At 35.3% G+C, this 19503-nt stretch overlaps 1 protein-coding gene across 4 annotated transcripts in view; it reads left to right on the forward strand.

Moving 5' to 3' along the window:
• MKLN1 (muskelin 1) overlaps positions 1–19503 on the forward strand; it is a 184724-nt gene that overhangs the window by 41877 nt on the left and 123344 nt on the right. For all 4 annotated transcript variants that reach the window (XM_073809944.1, XM_019922664.3, XM_033863277.2 and 1 more), the window contains one exon: positions 9714–9783. In XM_073809944.1, coding sequence (XP_073666045.1) covers positions 9714–9783 — 70 coding nt within the window. The remainder of the gene's footprint in view (positions 1–9713; positions 9784–19503) is intronic.

Consider the following 19503-nt stretch of genomic DNA (forward strand, 5'->3'; position numbering starts at 1 on the left):
CACAGGTACCCATTCTTGTACTTTTGTGGTGTTACCCCGGAAGAGTGTTTACAGATAATGGAAGCTGTATTATAATCAATGCATTGTGTGTTGTTATTGACTGCTGTGTAGGAGGAGGATTTTACATGATACGTTGAATGAAGGATGTGAAATCTTTTCATGGAATTGTAGAATGTTAACATGGCCTCATGAATGGTGTTTCCTAGAGTTGTGCAATGCACTGCCCTGATTAGAGCTGGAAGAAACTTGAGATCAAGGAATTCAACGTTTCCTTTTACACTACAGATAAAGGAATTAAAGTCCTACGAGATTACATGATGTGCTTAAGGTTATCCAACCAATTAGTGACCAAGCTCCAGGGTCTTATGATTCTTAGTCAAAGCTGATTTCTTCTAGATGCATTTTATCACGTCATTCAACAGAAGGGCACAGGTTTTAGTAGGGTGTTTTAAAACTACCAAAAGGAAGATATTCACAGATTGAATCCTTCCACACTCTTTTACATACTCTGCTTGACTGACTTCTTCACATAAAAATTAGAGGTAGCTTTTGAGTATCCAAAACTCTCGATTTAAAATTAACTGGATTTACTGTTAAGTATCTTGAGCATCCATTAGCAGAAAAAAAGTTAAGTGCTCCATTTTTTTGCTCAAGTGCTGCTTTTTTTTTTTTTAAGTATTCTTAAGAGCAGCAGTTTAAAAGATATTGCCAAGCAGACTTAGGATTTGAGCATGTTTAATAAAAAAAAACGATTTTTAATTTGCTGACTTGAACCCAAAATGTTCAATAAATTTTCTTCTCATGATGAATTTTAATAGTTTGTTCCTGACATTTGGTAGTTTATATAGATATACTACATTAAAAATTTTGCAAAATAGAGACATGTAACTTGGAAAAAGTTAACATTGTATTCCATATTTCAATTGTCCATGTGTTTCACTATAAATTTTTATAGTCCTAATTGAAAAAATTAATTACAGCCTTGCCTTTGTAGTCTATCTATGTTCAACAGACTTAATGTGGCTCATTTTTATTACCTTCGGTTTTCATACTGCATTGGTAGGAATAAAAATGTACCTTTTTAAAATTAAATTAACACTGATGAAAAAAGGAAACCGTTTTAGTCCTCAGCCCATCTCTTTTATTAGTTCTCATTGACCAGTTCTCCATTAGTTATTATTTGCATTTTAAATATATTTTACAATGGCATATATTGAGCTTAATCTTAGTAGATTAATCTTTGTTATTTGGATCATATAGTTTCTATATGAAACTATATGAATTGTGTCTTCTGTAACATTTTTTTTTTGCTTATCATTTATTTTCCCAGACAATGGTTAAAATGTTAAAATTAGTCATGGAGTACCTAGAAGGGTATTTTGATCACATTCTTTTGGTTGCCAGAAACAGAGCCTCCTGGCAGCTAGAACTAAAAAGCCATTAATTTCTATTCTCTGTTATTCCTTGGAGTCTCTGCTGTTTTATGTCTCCTACAGTCTTATCTTACTACTGACCGGCTTATTCTTTCTCTTGTATCTCTTATACTTATTTTGTATATCTTTTCTCTGTTTCATTGGTTCTGTTTACTTATACATTTTTCTGTCTTATAATTTTATTTCGTACTGGCCCATTCCATCTCCCGTCATAGGTCATTAGCTAACCTAGGTTAGCTGTCATTGAGATAGTTGTAAGGGAGAGTCACAAGTACAAAACATCAGTGTCTATGATTGCTCCTTCAGCAGAGGCTGTGGATGGGATATTTCCCCTGTTAGAGATCAGGGATAGTGAACTAGAGGTCAGGGATAGTGAACTAGTATCATGATTAACAATATGTAGTAAAAGAGGTTAATGTCTCTACTGAGAGTTAGAAGAAGGAAAAGCTATACCAGTAATGATGGTGGTCCTTATAGGTCTTTGGGAAGTATGAGGAAGGATAGTAAAGAAGAACATGTTTTATAGAATGCTACCATACGGGCTGTGTTTCTGTTGATGAAGGGCTAACGTTAATAGTCACTGCCCTCAACTAGTTTCTCATTTGCTTTCCAGGAGAATGGAAATGGATTTCAGGAAGGAACATCTGGGAGGGAGAATTAAAAACAGTCTACAGCTGACTAAGCTTTGAGAGATCATCTGTCACTTAAAAATTTTAAGAGGCAGTAAGCCTTTATTAATTGCTTCTCCATCTCCTATGTCTTTAAAAAGAAAGAAAAGTTGAGCCTGATTTGATCATCTGATGACAATGTAGTCAGTTTTCCATAAATATGGAAAGCTTGTTGTCATCTCAACCATAACATTTTAAAAATAATTTAATGTTATATAAATAATGTTTATTATAAAAATCTGAATACAACAATTATAAGAAGATAAGCTAAACCCCTTAATGATATTTATGCTTCATTTTTGGCTTATATGTGTGCTTGCTTTATATAATTTAATATAAATTAGATCATGTCACACATGGTTGTTAATATAATTGTATACAAATATATATAAATAATAGTGTTTTTTTAACAATGAAATCATACATGCTTCTTTGTATCTTACATTGCAAAAATCCCTCCAAGTTACCTGTCATAGATCTGAAGTATTCTTTATAATGGCAGTATAGTGTTCCATGATATATGTGTTTTATGATTTAATCATTTCCCTGCTACTACAAAAAACGCTGCATTAGACAGACTCATTTTTGAGTCTCTATACGTAGATCTTTATGTACTGATGGTCTTATTTTTATGGGATAGATTCTGAGAGTGCCAGGTGAAAGAATATGTACATTTAGAATTTTGATAGATGTTGCAAATTGACTTTCCATCAAGGTTGGAGTAATGGACATGTCCACAGTTTCTCCCTGATCTCCTGTTAAGTAGGGATTTAATTTCATCAATTTGATGGGTGAAAAAAGATACCTTACTATGTTAATTTGTTTTCCCTGACACAAACAATACACAGGGATTTAGAAAAAAAAAATTTTGTTGCTGTTTACTAGCCATTTTAATGACTCTTCAGTGACATGCATTCTGCTCATTTTTCATTTTGTTGTTCATCTTATTCACAATGTGAAAGTGTTTTGCATATCTTCGGTAGGAATACTTTATTAGTCTTACGGGTTGCAAACACTTTTCCCTAAACTATTGCTTGTTTCCTATCTTTCTTTATGGTGTTTTTTTACAATACAAAATTCAAAAGTTTTTTGTAATCAAATAACTTTTTCGTTTTACAGCTTCTGAGATCTCACTAACGCTTTTGGTTGTACATATTGGCCCTCAAATTTTTTTCTAATATGTTTATGTATATATGTATGTTTAAATTTTTAATTGGAATTTTGTATATGATATTAGATAGGGGTTAACTTATTTTCTTCCAGTGTATATTCAGTTGTATAAGCGTCTCTTAAATATGAACTGTCATTTCCCATTGAAATAAAATATCACCTTCATCAAATATTAAATTCTCATCCACACAGGGCTCAATTTCTGGATTTTTGTTTCTTAGCTATTGATCTATTCCTATACCAATCACTACTGTCTTTTTTGTTTGTTTGTTTTTGTTTTTTTTGTTTTTTGCGGTATGCAGGCCTCTCACTGTTGTGGCCTCACCCGTTGCGGAGCACAGGCTCCGGACGCGCAGGCTCAGCGGCCATGGCTCACGGGCCCAGCTGCTCCGCGGCATGTGGGATCTTCCCGGACTGGGGCATGAACCCGTGTCCCCTGCATCGGCAGGCGGACTCTCAACCACTGCGCCACCAGGGAAGCTCTCACTATTCTTTTTCATAAATTTTCTTGGCTCTTTTTGTACAATTTTCTATACAAACGTTTTTGTACTGTGTACTTTTTGGGTGAGGCTTCTGATACCTCAGAGAGAGTGGGCAGTCTGGCAGTCTTTGTCTTGTGGCTTTTGATATACCATATCCTATATTGTTAGTTCTCTGTAGGTCACCAGGAGAGACCTCTCAGCAACTAGATGTCCTCGGCTAAGAGGGCAAGTACATTCTCATCTAGAGGGCTAAAGCTCTCCTGAAGATCTTTGTGGGCCAGGGAGACAGCCAGTTGTCCCAGGAATGCTCGTTTAGTTGATGCCTTTTTCTTGGGGAAAGAGGCATCCATGGATCTCATGGTCCTCTTAGGGCCAAGCTTTTGTGGTAATTCTTAAAGTTCTGGTTCTGGCCTCTGTCACCTTCTGGGCTTAAGAGAGGTACTTAGTAGTTGACTTAGTGTTGGGCTGGAGATCATGAGGAATATCTTCAAGCTTCCATCTTTCCAAGCCCCCTTAGGCTGCACCTTGTTTCTGGTCTGTATCATATTTCTCTTTTTTCTTAATTGTATAGTTGATACACAATATTATATTAGTTTCAAGTATACATATTTCTCTTTTATCTTAGTATAAACTTTAAATTACAGATAATAAGGATTCATATACTCTATGCTTTGATGGAACCACTTTAATTTTTTTTCCTTTTAGTACTGTTTATTTATTTGTTCATATCTATCAAATATTTATTAGGCACTTTCTGTTTGGCAGCATTTAAGTTTCGAGTTAGGCATATGAGGGTGAATACCTTCCAGACCCTGTCTTCTTAGCAGCATTTTACATAGTTTTCACATATTTGTTCTCAAAATACTTTCTTCAGTTGGCATCTACAGTTTCTAGGTTTTCATCTTCTTCACCTTTGGCCCTTCTCAGTCTCCTTTGCTTGATCTTTCTCTTCTGGACCCCCTAAATAATGGGCCCCCAGAGCTTAATCAGTCCTTCAGCTTCTTTTCTAGCTCTCTTTTATCCCCTGAGTCATTTCACTCAGTGTCATAGCTCTAAATATTTTAGCATTTGATATACTGATGTTTCTCTATATTTTTTTCAGCTCTGGCATTTTCCTTGAATTTCAGCTTCAGATAATCCAACTGCTGGATCTCTAATGGGCTGTTTAATAGGCATTTCAAAATTCACAAGACCGGGCTTCCCTGGTGGCGCAGTGGTTGAGAGTCCGCCTGCCAATGCAGGGGACATGGGTTCGTGCCCCGGTCCGGGAAGATCCTACATGCCGCGGAGTGGCTGGGCCCGTGAAACATGGCCGCTGAGCCTGCGTGTCCGGAGCCTGTGCTCTGCAACGGGAGAGGCCACAACAGTGAGAGGCCCACGTACCACAGGAAAAAAAAAAAAATTCACAAGACCATAACATATTGTAACTGTTTGCCCCCTTAACTTTGCGTTTAGTGATCCATCTGCTCAATTTTCAGATTATGACATGGCTAGCTCCCTCATATTGTTCAGGTCTGTTTCTCTTCTACTTTGCTTTATTTTTCTTCATAGTATTATTAATCCTTACCACTACTTTGACATTATATAGTTGTTTGTTTATTAATTTTCTAGATGCTGAGAGACTTTAATTTCCTGCTACTGTTTTTTTATCAGTTTCTTCTGATATTTACTGTGTTTTGCTTTTTGTTTTCGTTTAATTCATTAAGACTTACAATCTTGGCTTGAACTATTATTTTATAGTTATTGTTTTCATCCAGTTCATACTTTTTTAAATTGTATTTTTAAATCTCTACCTTTGACCCCTTTAATCCCAGTTAATACTTTTTCTTTAACTTCCTCCTAGTTTTACAAAGATTGTGTCTGCCTTATATATCTTTCTGTCATGAGTCACTGTTATTGTGTGTGTGCCTTCGTGTAATAGTAATGTTACTACTATTCACCCAGTCCAAAGGATATCTTACTATGTTATTTTAGACCATTTATATGTATGACTGTACTAGATGCTTGGTATTAATATTGTCATTTTATTTAAAATTTTCTGTTTTTAATGTGTCCTGCTTTCATTTAATCTTTTATTTCCTTCTTTTTACTATTTTTTGTTGTTGATATTCTGTCTCAAATAATTTGTAAGATATGTAGTATGTTTTTATTCTAAACTTAAGTATGCTTGAGTCTCTTTTTCTTAATTTCAGAAACATTATTCTTAGGAGCTATGAAAAATGATGAAATTAACTCACATTGCATTTGATCTCCCCTCCTCCAATTTATTATACTTTGTGATTTTTGCGGTCCCAATTTATCATAGTTATAATATATTAGGTTTTCTTTCATGCTTTATAACATTCATGTCAGAGTGATTTTTTTCCTAGTTTTTTAGCTTTAGCTTTTAACTGTACTGCAGTGTTTTCATAGAGTTCTCATCTTTGCTTTGTAATTCATTCTTAATAAAACACACCTTTTTTTCTGATAATGTGTCAGATGTGTTAATTTTAGAATATTTGAAAAGTACAAAAAAGCACAAAGAAAGAAGAAAGTCACTGAAATCTCACCATTGAGAACTACATTAACAATTTAGTATAGCTTCTTTGTCTTTTCTCTTCATGCATGAATATTATTATTACTTACAACACTTGATTTACAGTATATAAACTACCTTTTCCCTTCACTTACTATGTAGTGGACATTTTCCAACAATATTAAAGTCAGGCTGTAGAATACATTATGATTACATGGTATTTTGTAACAGATATTTCATAATTTGTTTTAACGCATCCTCTGTTGTTAGACAGGTTGTTCACAGTTTGTTATTATAAATTGTATTGTGATGAATGTGGATGATTTAAATCCCCTGGATTATTTTTTTTTTTTTTTTTTTTTGCGGTATGCGGGCCTCTCCCTGTTGTGGCCTCTCCCGTTGCAGAGCAGAGGCTCCGGACGTGCAGGCTCAGCGGCCATGGCTCACGGGCCCAGCCGCTCCACGGCATGTGGGATCTTCCCGGACCGGGGCACAAACCCGTGTCCCCTGCATCTGCAGGCGGACTCTCAACCACTGCGCCACCAGGGGAGCCCCCCTGGATTATTTTTTAGGTTAAGTTCCAAGAAGTGGAATAATTCTGAGGCTGTATAGTTTGGTGATTAGGAGCGTTGGCTTTAGAGTCAGACTGCCTTGGGTTCAAATTATTATTTCTTAGGTGTGTATGCTTAGGCAGATTAATTTATCTCTCTCAGTTTCTTAATCTGTGCTTTGACGGTAATAGTTTATGTATGGAAAGCACTTAGACCAGTGTCTGAGATGTCATAAAAGCTCAGAAATGTTAGATGCAAACATCATCACTGTCATCGTGGCTGACGTCATTATCATTTTTATTTAAAAGCATATGCATATTTGAAATGATTTTTTAATATAATATTAAAATTCTCTCTTGAAAAGTTGTATCAATTTGCATTTCTACCAGCAAAATATGAGAGTGGCATTTTACCAGCTCTGGCCAACAGCTGCAATTATGATTAAAACACATGTTGTTTTGAGAGTGTAGGCCCAATTTTATAGGGTTAATATATATATTTGTCTTAATCTCTAATTTTTGGTTATTGATTTCGAATGTTTGGGTTTTACCTATTTTCATATGGGGTATTTATGTTTAAGTGCTCTTCATTCATATTTTAATTAGCCTTTTGTGTTTTATGTTGCCTATATTTTTCTAGTTGGTTTTTACCTTTTAGTATTGTTTGAGGTTATTTTATGTATTAATGTTTTACCTTTGTGAGATGTATATGTAAAGAAAATTCTTTTCCTTATAGTATTGCCTTTTAAAAAAAGTTATTTTTTTGACATTTATTAAGTCAAAAAGAATAACTTTCTCTGTGACAGGTATAGATCTATATTTTAAGATAGATAAATAAATGGGCCTTTGAGAAGGCACATTATTTTAGAATGATTTTAGATTTACAGAAAAGTTGCAGAGATAGTACGAAGTTCCCATATGCCCCTCACCTAGTTTCTCCTATTGCTAACATCTTATATTACCATGGTACAGTTGTCATGACCAAGATACCAACACTGATACATTACTATTACCTAAATACCACATTTTATTTGGATTTCATTAGTTTTTCCACCGTTTTCTTTCTGATCCAGGATCCCATCCAAGATACCATTACTTTTAGTTGTCTTGTCTCTTTACTCTCCTCTGCTCTGTGACAGTTTTTCAGTCTTTTCCTTGTTTTTCAATATATTGAGAGTTTTGAGGAGTACTGGTCATGTATTTTGTTGAATGTTCCTCAATTTGAATCTGTCTGGTGTTTTTCTGATTGTTAGACTGGGGTTATTTATATCAGTATGGACTCAGGGATATTTATACTTTGGGTTCTAATCCAATACTACGTTATTTATTTTGTTGTTTATTTTAGCTTTGGCCATTCATTCTTTCATGTTGGCTCCTCTGTGTCCCTTTGACATGCCCCCCACCTTCCTTTTGCTGTTGTTGTTTTGAGCACTACAACATGCTCTAGGCTAATCTTCTGGATTCCCTGCTCTAATCCTAGAATCAGCTACCTCCCCAAGAATCCCTGTTTCCTTCTATTGGACTGTGGTATGTAGAAACCAAGATTCGGCATTGGTGTACTCACTGCTACTGGGGGTGTCACTGCTTCTAGTCTCTATTAGTGAACAGAGCTAGGAATACTATTTGTGTCAGTGTGCATGGGTATATGTACGCACATTCACATATAATTACTTCTGAATCTGTATCTATATAAACCTAAATATGAGTTCACACTGATGTCTCTGACTCTATTTCAGTACCATCAGGATCATTCCAACCTCCATGCCCTTGCTTTTCTGTAGCTTCCCACTCGAAGTGAGAAGCTTGACTCCCATCATCTACCGTTCATTTACTTATTTGTTTGACCCCAGTATACATGTAAAGTGTTTCAGAATTAACCCATATCCCTCCGAGAAATAACTTTATCAAATAAAGTACAGTTTTTTTAATTAATTAATTAAATTTTGGCTGCGTTGGGTCTTTGTTGCTGTGTGCGGGCTTTTCTGTAGTAGCGGTAAGTGAGGGCTACTCTTTGTTGCGGTGTGCGGGCTTCTCATTGTGGTGGCTTCCCTTGTTGCGAAGCACGGGCTCTAGGCGTGCGGGCTTCAGTAGTTGCAGCACGTGGGCTCAGTAGTTGTGGCATGCAGGCTCTAGAGCGTGGGCTCCGTGGTTGTGGCGCACAGGCTTAGCTGCTCCATGGCATGTGGGATCTTCCTGGACCAGGGCTCGAACCCATGTCCCGTGCATTGGCAGGCGGATTCTTAACCACTGCGCCACCAGGGAAGTCTGTAAAATACAGTTTTTGTGTATGGTTCTATTTGTCTTTAACTTTACAGTTTCCAGTGAGAGCACTGTCTTCCAAAGTTACTTATATCAGTTCCTTTTTTCACAGTTCTGTTTTTGGTGCTGGGCTTAAAAGACCTTTTTGATCCAAAGATTAATTTTATATACATACATATATATATATATATAAATAGAGAGAGAGAGAGAGAGAGGGAGGGAGAGGGAGGGAGGGAGGGGGGAGAGAGAGAGAGGGAGAGAGTATTTTATTAATTATTAGATATTTTATTACTTTATTTACCTTAAATTCCTAAAAACAACTATAGTTCATTTTGTCACTTGATGTGAAGTAGAGCTATACACACACACACACACACACACACACACACACACATATATGTATATAGTACTTTTTTCAATTGTTTAAAATGCTACCTTTATCATATTTTAAAATTTTTAAATTACTAGACATTTTCTGTGTTTCTTATTCTGTTTAATTTTCTCTTCTTATTCAAGTTCCAGGTATTATATAACTTTGTGATAATTTTAGCATCTGGTAGATTATTTCTCTTTTTGCATATGCCTGTTCACTTATTCTTTTAATTAATTGCTATAATTTTAATTTCTTTATTTCAGGAACATTTTAGTGGATAAGCCAAATGACCAGTCTTCACGGTGGTCTTCAGAGAGCAACTACCCTCCCCAGGTAAGATTATGTGTAGCTCTTGATACCATTCAGAAGTCAGATTTTAAATAGGCATGCACTTAACTGATCAGTTATCTAGATTCCATTAATAGTTTATTCAGTCTTTGAAATTGTGAGGTAAATTTTTTTTTGTTTTTAATTTATTTATCTGGCTGTGTGAGGCCTTAGTTGCGGCATGCGGGCTCTTGGGCTCTTTTAGTTGCAGCATGCAGAATATAGTTCCCTGACCCGGGATCAAACCCGGGCCCCCTGCATTGGGAGCACAGAGTCTTAACCACTGGACCACCAGGGAAGTCTCAGAGGTAAATTTTTATTTCCTCTTTTTTTGTTTGTTTACATTTTGGAAGAATTTTTATTTCATAGGCAAATACAGTGTGGAATTTGATGAAGCATAGACTTTATACTTCTCTCTACTGGAACATTTAAAATCTAATTTATGATTTTTCTGGATTACTAATGATGCAAAACTAAGTTTCTTGTTACGTTTTGAGGAAAATGTTAACTAAAAAGAACTGGTTAAGGTGCTGTTAGTGTTCTGAGTAGTAATTGATCAGAGTACTGATCTGAGCAGAGGTTGTGACTTCTGCACTTAAACTCAAGTCATTCTGTAAATATTTAAGGAGATGTTAGTAAATTCAACTTTGACTCAGTGATTCAGTAGCTGCCTTTTAGGGAAAATAAGCTTAATATAGTTTGTTATTTTACTAAACTAGTATATTTAGATGACATCAGGACCATGAGCTAAATTGTTTCCTTGACAAGTGGTGTCCGATGTCATCTGAATTAAAAAATAATCATTTTTCAGTTATATTACACTTTCAGCATTAGCACTTATGTCCACATCCTTGAGGAAATTAATGCTCTGATAGGTAAAGAAGATGGGTAAATAAAACTTACTTTGTTTTTTTTTTATTCTAGTGTAATTCTTGGAAACCTAGTCTCTACTTATTTTTCCTTTTTAGTTGTTTTTTTAGTTTACAAACCTTTTTGGATCACCTGGTGTTTTAAGTGTTTAATTGCAAAATATATATCCAAAGAATACACAGACATTTATATATAAAATGTAAAGAATAATAAAGCAAATACCTGTTTACTTGTCAACCATCTTTAGAAATGGAAAACTGCTACAACCTTTGAAGCTTCCTGTGAGCCCCATCTTATATCTATCCTCTAATCCCACCCCAGTAATTATTATTTCATATTTTGTTAAGCATATTCTCATAGTATTATATATGTATATGTTTATAAATTCCTGTGATTTAAGTTTTGTCTGGCTTTGGCTTTATATAAATATAATATATATTGAATCACTCATTATACATCTTCTTTGGCTAGCTTTTTGTTTGTTTGCTTAACATTATGATATTAATGTTGCCGAGTATAATTATAGTTTGTTAGTTTTCACTACTGTTTAGTGTTCCAGTATATAAGTATGCCAAAATATATCTATCCATTTTTCAGTTGATAGACTTTTGAGTTTTTTATAGTTTTTGCTCTTAGGAACAAGATGCTATGAATATTCTTCTATGTTTTTTCCTGGTGCACACATACAAGAGTTTCTTTAGGGTATATACCTTGGTTTACAATTGCTGGATCATAGAGGATATGTGTGTTCAACATTTATCTGGTAATGCAAAACTGTTTTTACAAAATAGATGTATAATTTATACTCTGACTGGCAGTGTATGAAAGTAGTTGTGCATTGTGTTCTTCCCATCACTTCTATGGATGATTTTTAGATTTTACCAGTCTGGTGGATCTTTCACTGTAACTCAGAGTTAAGTTCCTGCTAGCCTCTTGTTACAGATTTTCATCAACCAGTCAATACATAATGTTGCTTTATATGCATTTCTGTTTAAAGACACCTTACTTTGTGTATACTGTTTATTCATTAGCATTGGACTCACAGCCATTAGCACTATAACTCTTGCCTGAATGAAGCTTATCCAATAACACATATTTTCTCTGTAAGGCACATTGCAGCCTTCTTGCATTTAGAAACACTAGACAGCACTTCAGCACTATACTTGGGGATCATTTTAAACAGTGAAACACCAACAGAAAACACAGAAATATTTTTAAATGTGCCTAAATAGACCATGAAAAGGAAACTTGTTTGTAGTATGAGAGCTAAAACAAGAAGGCATAGGGTCCATTGTTTGACCTTAGCTGGGAGAGTGTGCTTCTGGCAACTTAAATTTTTTGCTGCTCTGTGCATGTCCAGGAATGACTGAGAGTATTGATTTGATGTTAAAAATAAATTTTAGTGAGTAGATGAATTTGCAAGTGCAAAACCCATGAATAGTGAGGAACAACTATGCTGTAACTAACAATTCATTTACCATATCTTGAACAGGTCTGAGAATTAGAAAGAAAGGAAAAGAGGACTCTGAAAAATCAAAAGCATTGTGATGAGATTTTAGGTTCTAAGGGCCTTTTCTTAAGAATCCACTTTGGATATAATGTTATTCTGTTTGGTTGATTGTTTCTTTCGGTTTCAGCAACTGGAAGCAGCTTTGTGCATGGGGGGCGTAGCTGTGAAAGATAGGCACATTAACAGCAAGTTGACAACTGACCAAGTGTCATAAGGGGGAAGACAGAAAAATCTAAGTAACAAATAGAAAACCAAAAGTATAACATATAGGGGGTCTTTAGTGCAAGAATACTCTGTATTTCATTAACCTCTAGGATAGTGTTTCTAGTAAACTTTCTGCAGTGATGAAAATACTCTATAATCTGCACTGTATAATACGGCAGCTGCTAACCACAGGTGGCTATTGAGTACTTGAAATGAGGCTAGTGCATCTAAGGAATGCAATTTTAAATTTTATTTAATTTTAATTATTTTAGATTAAATAGCCCCAGGTGGCTAGTAGCTGTGTATTAGACTGCACAGATCTAAGGCATCGCTGTTATTCGGATATACTGTTTGATGCTCACAGTGCTTGATTCCCTCAGTAAGAAATTTTAATTATGTTTAGTATATGCAGCGTAAGCAGATAAGGAAGTTAATGGTGCAGTTATCTAGAGAGGGGTGGAAAACAAAATCAAAGCCTCTCAGCTACTCCTTTTTTTCCCATAATGAGAAAAAACTATAAGTGTGTACATGAATGCTAGGACGTATGGCATGTTTTGAGAGTGAATGAACCCTAAACACTTCTCTCGAGAGCTTGTGTTGGGTTATGAGTGGGGTAGGTAAAAATACAAATATTTTTCTTGTAATATATGTTGATTATTTTTTTTTGGATGGCTACTAAATTGTCAGGGCATAAGTATTATACTTATTGTTTGGACCTAACTACTTAAGAAATAGAACTGTTGATATTTCTTTTGACCTTGGGTGCTGTATTAGTCATCAATTGCTGTGTAACAAATGGCCGCAGAATTTAGCAGTTAAAAACAAACATTTATTATTTCACCCTGTTAGTGAGGGTCAGATTTTGACGCAGGAGAAAAAAAGAGAACCCATCTACTGGGGAATGCTTGAATACATTTTTCATGGAATATTGTCAGCCGTTTAAATGAAATGAACTGGCTTCATACCAGTTGACTTGGAGGAATTTCCACTACAAAATGAGAAAAGCATGATGCAGAGAAACATCTATAATAAGATCCTACTGTTGTTACCTGAATAACAACTCTCCCTCCCTCACCACTATATGTGTATGTACATGTGTATATTTTTATTTGATACAGTGAGCCCAGATAAAGATATGATAGGATATACATCTGGTTGTTGGCATTGGTTATTTAAGAGAGGAGGAGATGAGATAGGAAAAAGAGAGAAAACAATTATTTTTAAAAGTTATTCCCGTCAAAATATTTGATATTCGACTTATGTAAAGTATGTGTCTGTGTGAGTGTGTGCATAGAGTTCAAATGAATCGTCATCAAAATGGTGGTGGTTGTGTCAGGATAATGGCATTTAGGTAATTTTAAATTTCTTTCCAGTTTTATACTTTTATCTCTTTTGATTCTCATTTTCAATTTATATTTATAATTTATATAAACAGAAAAAAATGAAAGCCATTTTCATTGTGGTAGGGAGCAAATATTTTTAGACCTAATGAGAAAACATTGCTGTTGATTCTGGATTCTCTCTCTGTACTGGGAGGGAGTAAATGTAGCGTGAATGAAAACCCTATAAATACTTTAAGATAGTAATTTCACCCTTCTCCCACATCAGATATGTTTTATAGAAGTTACTGATACTGCCATGGAAAATATGTCTTTCAAGTTGACTGGGGAATACCCTAGGGTTGGTTGAAATGTACAGGCAGTTACATATGTCTTGATAATTGCTTTAAGAAAGATTAGATCATAATTCTTCTACTACAATTATAAGTTCCTTCTAAGGTAGTTTAAATAAAAGTATGGTATTAGGTAATATTCTTTGCTTTCTGGGGCTAGAGAGAGAGTAGTTAAAGTTGTTTAACAAACTGCAGGCATTCTGCTTTTGCAGGTCAAAAAAAACTTTAGTGATTACTTAATACAGTTGGGTGTATGTGTGTGTGTGTTACAGCTTTTGCAGTACACTGACGTTATTCTTTCTCTGTTTGATGAACCATAACAAGAATATTATAGGAATAAGAGTTACTTGCAAAGTAAGGAGAAAATATATGCATTTCAATGTAATTTCTATCTGTGGAAACAGGATACCAGTAAATTTATGAAGCTTCTTTATGGTATTTTGCCCAAGTGTGTGAAAAGAATATTGTATGTTTTGAATAATACATTTTTATTTAATATGATTTCCATATAGTGAAATGCATGAACCTTAAGTGTATAGTATCCGTTTTGAAAAATGCACACACTAATATAATTTACACCCCTATCAAGATAAAAAATGTTTTCATCGGGTCAGGAAGATCCTTTCTGTCCCTTACCAGTGAATCCTTAACTCTCTCACCCTCTACCCAGAGGCAACCACTGTTTGGATTTCTTTTGCTGTAGATTAGTTTTACCAGTTCTAAAATTAACAGAAATGAGTATATACTCTTTTATATATGGCTTTTTATACTCAGAATTTTGGGGTGGGGGGATGCTTGTCCATGTCTTATGTGCATCAATATTTCATATCTTTTCATTACAGAATACCATTCTGTTCTATGGACATGCCAAGATTTGTTTATCCATTTTCCTGTTTATGGACATTTGCAATATTTCAGTTTGGGGTGATTATGAATAAAGCTTATATAAACATTCTTTTATAAGATTTAAAAAATAATACATATTTTCGCTTATTTGGGGGTAAATATCTAGAGATAGAATTGCTGCATCATAAGGTAGAGATGGAGTTGACCCTTTAACAATGTGAAGAGGTGGCAACCCCCATGCAGTTGAAAATCTGCATGTAACTTTTGACTCCCCCAAATATTACCGATAGCCTACTGTTGATCCGAAGCTTATTGATAAGATATATTGTCGGTTAACACGTATTTTGTACGTTATATGTATTATATACTATATCTTACGATAAAGTAAGCTAGAGAAAAGAAAATGTTATTAAGAAAATCATAAGGAAGAGAAAGTACATTTACTGTACTGTACTATGTTTATCAATATCGTAAGTGTATGTTGTCTGTGTACAAGATGAATTGTGTGTCGGTACCTACATCAATATCGTCTCACATGATACAAAACACTGTAGATGTTACATGTATTACTAACACTAGACACTAAAAATGAAAAGGTAAAATGTGGAAAAGAAATTCATATTTATTTACAGGTACAGCTATTCATGCATTGATAATGAAGAAGCAGCAGTATGGTTGATTTCTCGTAGCCTAGTGTAATTGATACAGTTGCTTCACAGTACCCTACCCTATACACTAATGAATGAGTTGTTATAAAATTTTTATGGTATACAGTATTATAGTCATATTCATAATACAGTTTTGGAAACATTGTTAACATTTTCTCAAAAACTACTTACCTGTGATGATAGGCTGACACTTAGTTTTTCCAATTACTAGAGAGAGGGGAGCATACTGTATGATAATGTAATCATTTGAAAACAAAGTTATCAAACAGTAAGAAAACTAACATTGTTAATTTTGTATAAAATGTCAGTCACCTTATGCCTATGTAAGGATAGGCTATCCACTTCAATACAAGTCTTGTACATGGTGTTCTACACAATGAATACTTAGGCAATGATGATGACACAGAAACGTTTCATATAGTTTTTGCTGTACACTTATTAAATTTTCACATGAAGACGCACACATATATACAGCAGAGAGGTTTATTAATTGTACAGCATGATGATTATTTACTATTCATTAAGTGGAAGTGGGTCATCATAAAGGTCTTCATCCTTGTTATCTTCATGTTGAGTAGGTTGAGGAGGAGGAGGAAGATGAGGGCCTGGTCTTGCTGTCTCAGGAGTGGCCTCGGAAGAGGTAGAGGAGTTCCAAGAGGAGGCAGGAGAGGCAGGCACACTTGGTGTAACCTTACATAAATACACTGTAATTTCTGACTTTTTTGCTTTTCCATTTCTCTAAAAATGTTTCTATACAGTACCAATCCTTCTTCCACTGTTTGCTTTAGTTTTAGTGCCCATGTCATAGAAGGTCCATGTTGTAAAAGAAGTCAAAAGCAGTATTGAATAATTGGAATCCTTCTTTCTGCCAGATTGTCTAATGTTAGTTTGTTTTCCGGCACTGCTTCTTCTGTGTCTTCTTCCTCATCGTCTGGCACTGGTTTGGAAGCACTCATCTCCATCAAGTTATCTTCTGTTAATTCCTCTGGTGTGGTGTCTGTTAGCTCTTGAATTTCTCCAAGATCCATGTTTTGAAACCCTTCACCCCCTACCTTTTTTGCCATATCAACTATCTCTTTCAGGATTTCCTTGATTGACTGTCATAAATCCTGTGAAATCATACACAAATCTAGACACAGTTTTCCTCAGCAGGAATTTGTTGTTTTGGGCTTAATGACTTTCACAGCTTTTTCTACAATAACCATGGCATATTCAGTGGTGAAATCCTTCCAGACTTCCATGATGTTCTACCAGAGTTTTCTTCCATAGCGTTGGCAGTCCTTCCCATGGAGTACCGTGTGTAATGAACCTTAAAGGTCCTTATGACTCCCTAATCTAGAGGTTGAGTTAGAGACATTGTATTTGGGGGCAAGTAGACCACTTTGATGCCTTTGACATTGCACTCATGGGGTTCTGAGTAGCCAGAGGTATTGTCCAATATCAAAAGAACTTTAAAAGGTAGTCCCTTACTGGCAAAGCGCTTCCTGTCTTCAAGGACAAAGCATCAGTGGAACCAATCCAGAAAAAGGGTTTTCGCCCAGGCCTTCTTGTTTTACAACCTTATAGAAAAGGGCAGTCCCGATCATAAACCCGACTGCATTTACACAAAATAGTAGAGTCAGCCTATCCCTTCCTGCCTTAAATCCTGGTGCTCACTTCCTTTCTTAAATATCCTTTGTGGAATTTTTTCCCCAGGATATGGCACATTAAAAACTTGTTCAGGCAGCTATTTTTTCTCCTCAATGATTTTGTTAATGGCATTTGGAAACTCATATGCTGCCTCTAGGTTGGCTGGTGCACAGATTCCCCTGATACCTTGACATTTTTTTAAATTAATTAATTAATTTTTGGCTGTGTTGGGTCTTCATTGCTGTGCATGGGCTTTCTCTAGTTGTGGCGAGCTGTGTTGTGGTGCACGGGCTTCTCATTGTCGTGGTTTCTCGTTGCGGAGCACTGGCTCTAGGCGCACAGGCTTCAGTAGTTGTGGCACGTGGGCTCAGTAGTTGTGGCTTGCGGGCTAGAGCTCAGGCTCAGTAGTTGTGGCTCATGGGCTTAGTTGCTCCGCGGCATGTGGGATCTTCCTGGGCCAGGGCTCGAACCCTTGTCCCTTGCATTGGCAGGCAGATTCTTAACCACTGTGCCACCAGGGAGGCCCTACCTTGACATTTTTTAAGCCAAACCTTTTTCTATTGTAAAATTATCAAACCATCCTTTGCTAGCATTAAATTCTCCAGCTTTAGATCTTTCACATTCCTTTTGCTTTAAGTTGTCATGTAATGACTTTGCTTTTTCTCGAATCATTAGAGTCTGTAGGTAATGCCTTTCTTATAGCAATCCTGCACCCACATAAAAGCTACATTTTCAAAATAAGATTAAAAGGTATTTCACGAAAACTGCAAGGTTTTTGTGCCTTCTGGCATAGCTGTAGCAATGGCTTCATGGATTTCTTTTTCTTTTATTACAATGGGCCTTACTTGAGATTCATTTATCTTGAAATGGTGGGTATCTGCAGCTGCGGACACCAATCTGTGGTAGATATTAAGTAATTCAACTTTTTCTTATAATGTCATGACTTTTCTTTGCTTCTTGGGAGCACTTCCAGCATTACGAGTGGCGCTTTGTATGGGTTTCATGGTTTTATTCGTGGTTCACAGTATCGCACTAAACAGTGAAAAATACGTGAGAACTGCGAAAGATCACTTCTTATTGTGATACGCAATTTACTGGAGAGACAGCTGCTCACATGGAGATGATAAGCATCACATGGCATTTTAGGCAGTTGCTCTCAACACTTGAGCTCACCACAATAGCAACAGAAGGTGGCTATGAAATTATTACAGTAGTATAGTATATATTGCAGTTAATTTTATGCAGTTATGATTTAATATTGCAACTTTGTTTACATTTCACCTCACTGCAGATGGCACCATATACAGTTTGTAAGGGTTTGTGTGTGTAAGTTTTAATAAATGTTAACTTTTTATAATAGATTTGTATATATTTTATGGTAGTAAATGATAAAATAGACTAGTATCTACATATATTTTATGCATTCATTGCATACCTTTTTCTTAATTTTTTTTGTTATTTCTAGGCTTTTTCCAAATTGTCTGTTTTTCAGTTTTTTTCAAATTTCTAGGTCTTTTCAGATTGTTGCAAATATCCAAAAAATTTTCCAAGGTATTTACTGCAAAAATGTTGCATGTAAGTGTACCTGTGCAGTTCAAACCCATGTTGTTCAGCGTCAGCTGTACATTACTTTGTATGAAATTATCAGACTGCTAGTTGCTTCATAGCCTCACCAACATTTGGCATTGACACACATTTTAATTTTAGTGTTTATTGGTGGTGTAAAATGGTTTTAATTTATAATTCCCTGATGACTCTTTATATTAAGCACTTCTTTCCATTTGCTTATGGCTGTTCATTTATCTTTCTTGTGAATTCTTTTACTCCTTTAAAAAAGTGGGGTTGTTTTCTTTTTTTATTACTGAGTTGTAGAAGTTGTTTATATATATTCTGGGTATAAGTTCCTTGTAAGTTATGTATTGTGAATATTTTCTCCCAGTCTGTGACTTGCTTATTCATTTCTTTAACACTAACTTTTATTATTTTTAAACAGCTATTAAAGTATAATGGACATACAATAAACTTTATATTTTTACTGTACAGTGTGATACGTTTGAACATATGTGTACGCTCTTGAAAATACCACCACTCCTGAAATACTAAACATGAGTATTACCACCAAAGTTTTCCATGTCTTCTTTTAATCCCTTCCACTCACCTCCATCCCCCATCTCCAGGTACCACGCTTCTTTCACTGTAGATTCATTTGCATTTTCTAGGGTTTTATATAAGTGGAGAAATATGGTATGTATTTTTTGTCTGACTTATTTCACTCAAAGTGATTATTTTGAGATTCATCCATGTTGTAGTTTGCATCAATAATTCAT

This window comes from Tursiops truncatus, chromosome 9, assembly GCF_011762595.2.
Source record: "Tursiops truncatus isolate mTurTru1 chromosome 9, mTurTru1.mat.Y, whole genome shotgun sequence".
In the NCBI taxonomy this organism is placed as follows: Eukaryota; Metazoa; Chordata; class Mammalia; order Artiodactyla; family Delphinidae; genus Tursiops; species Tursiops truncatus.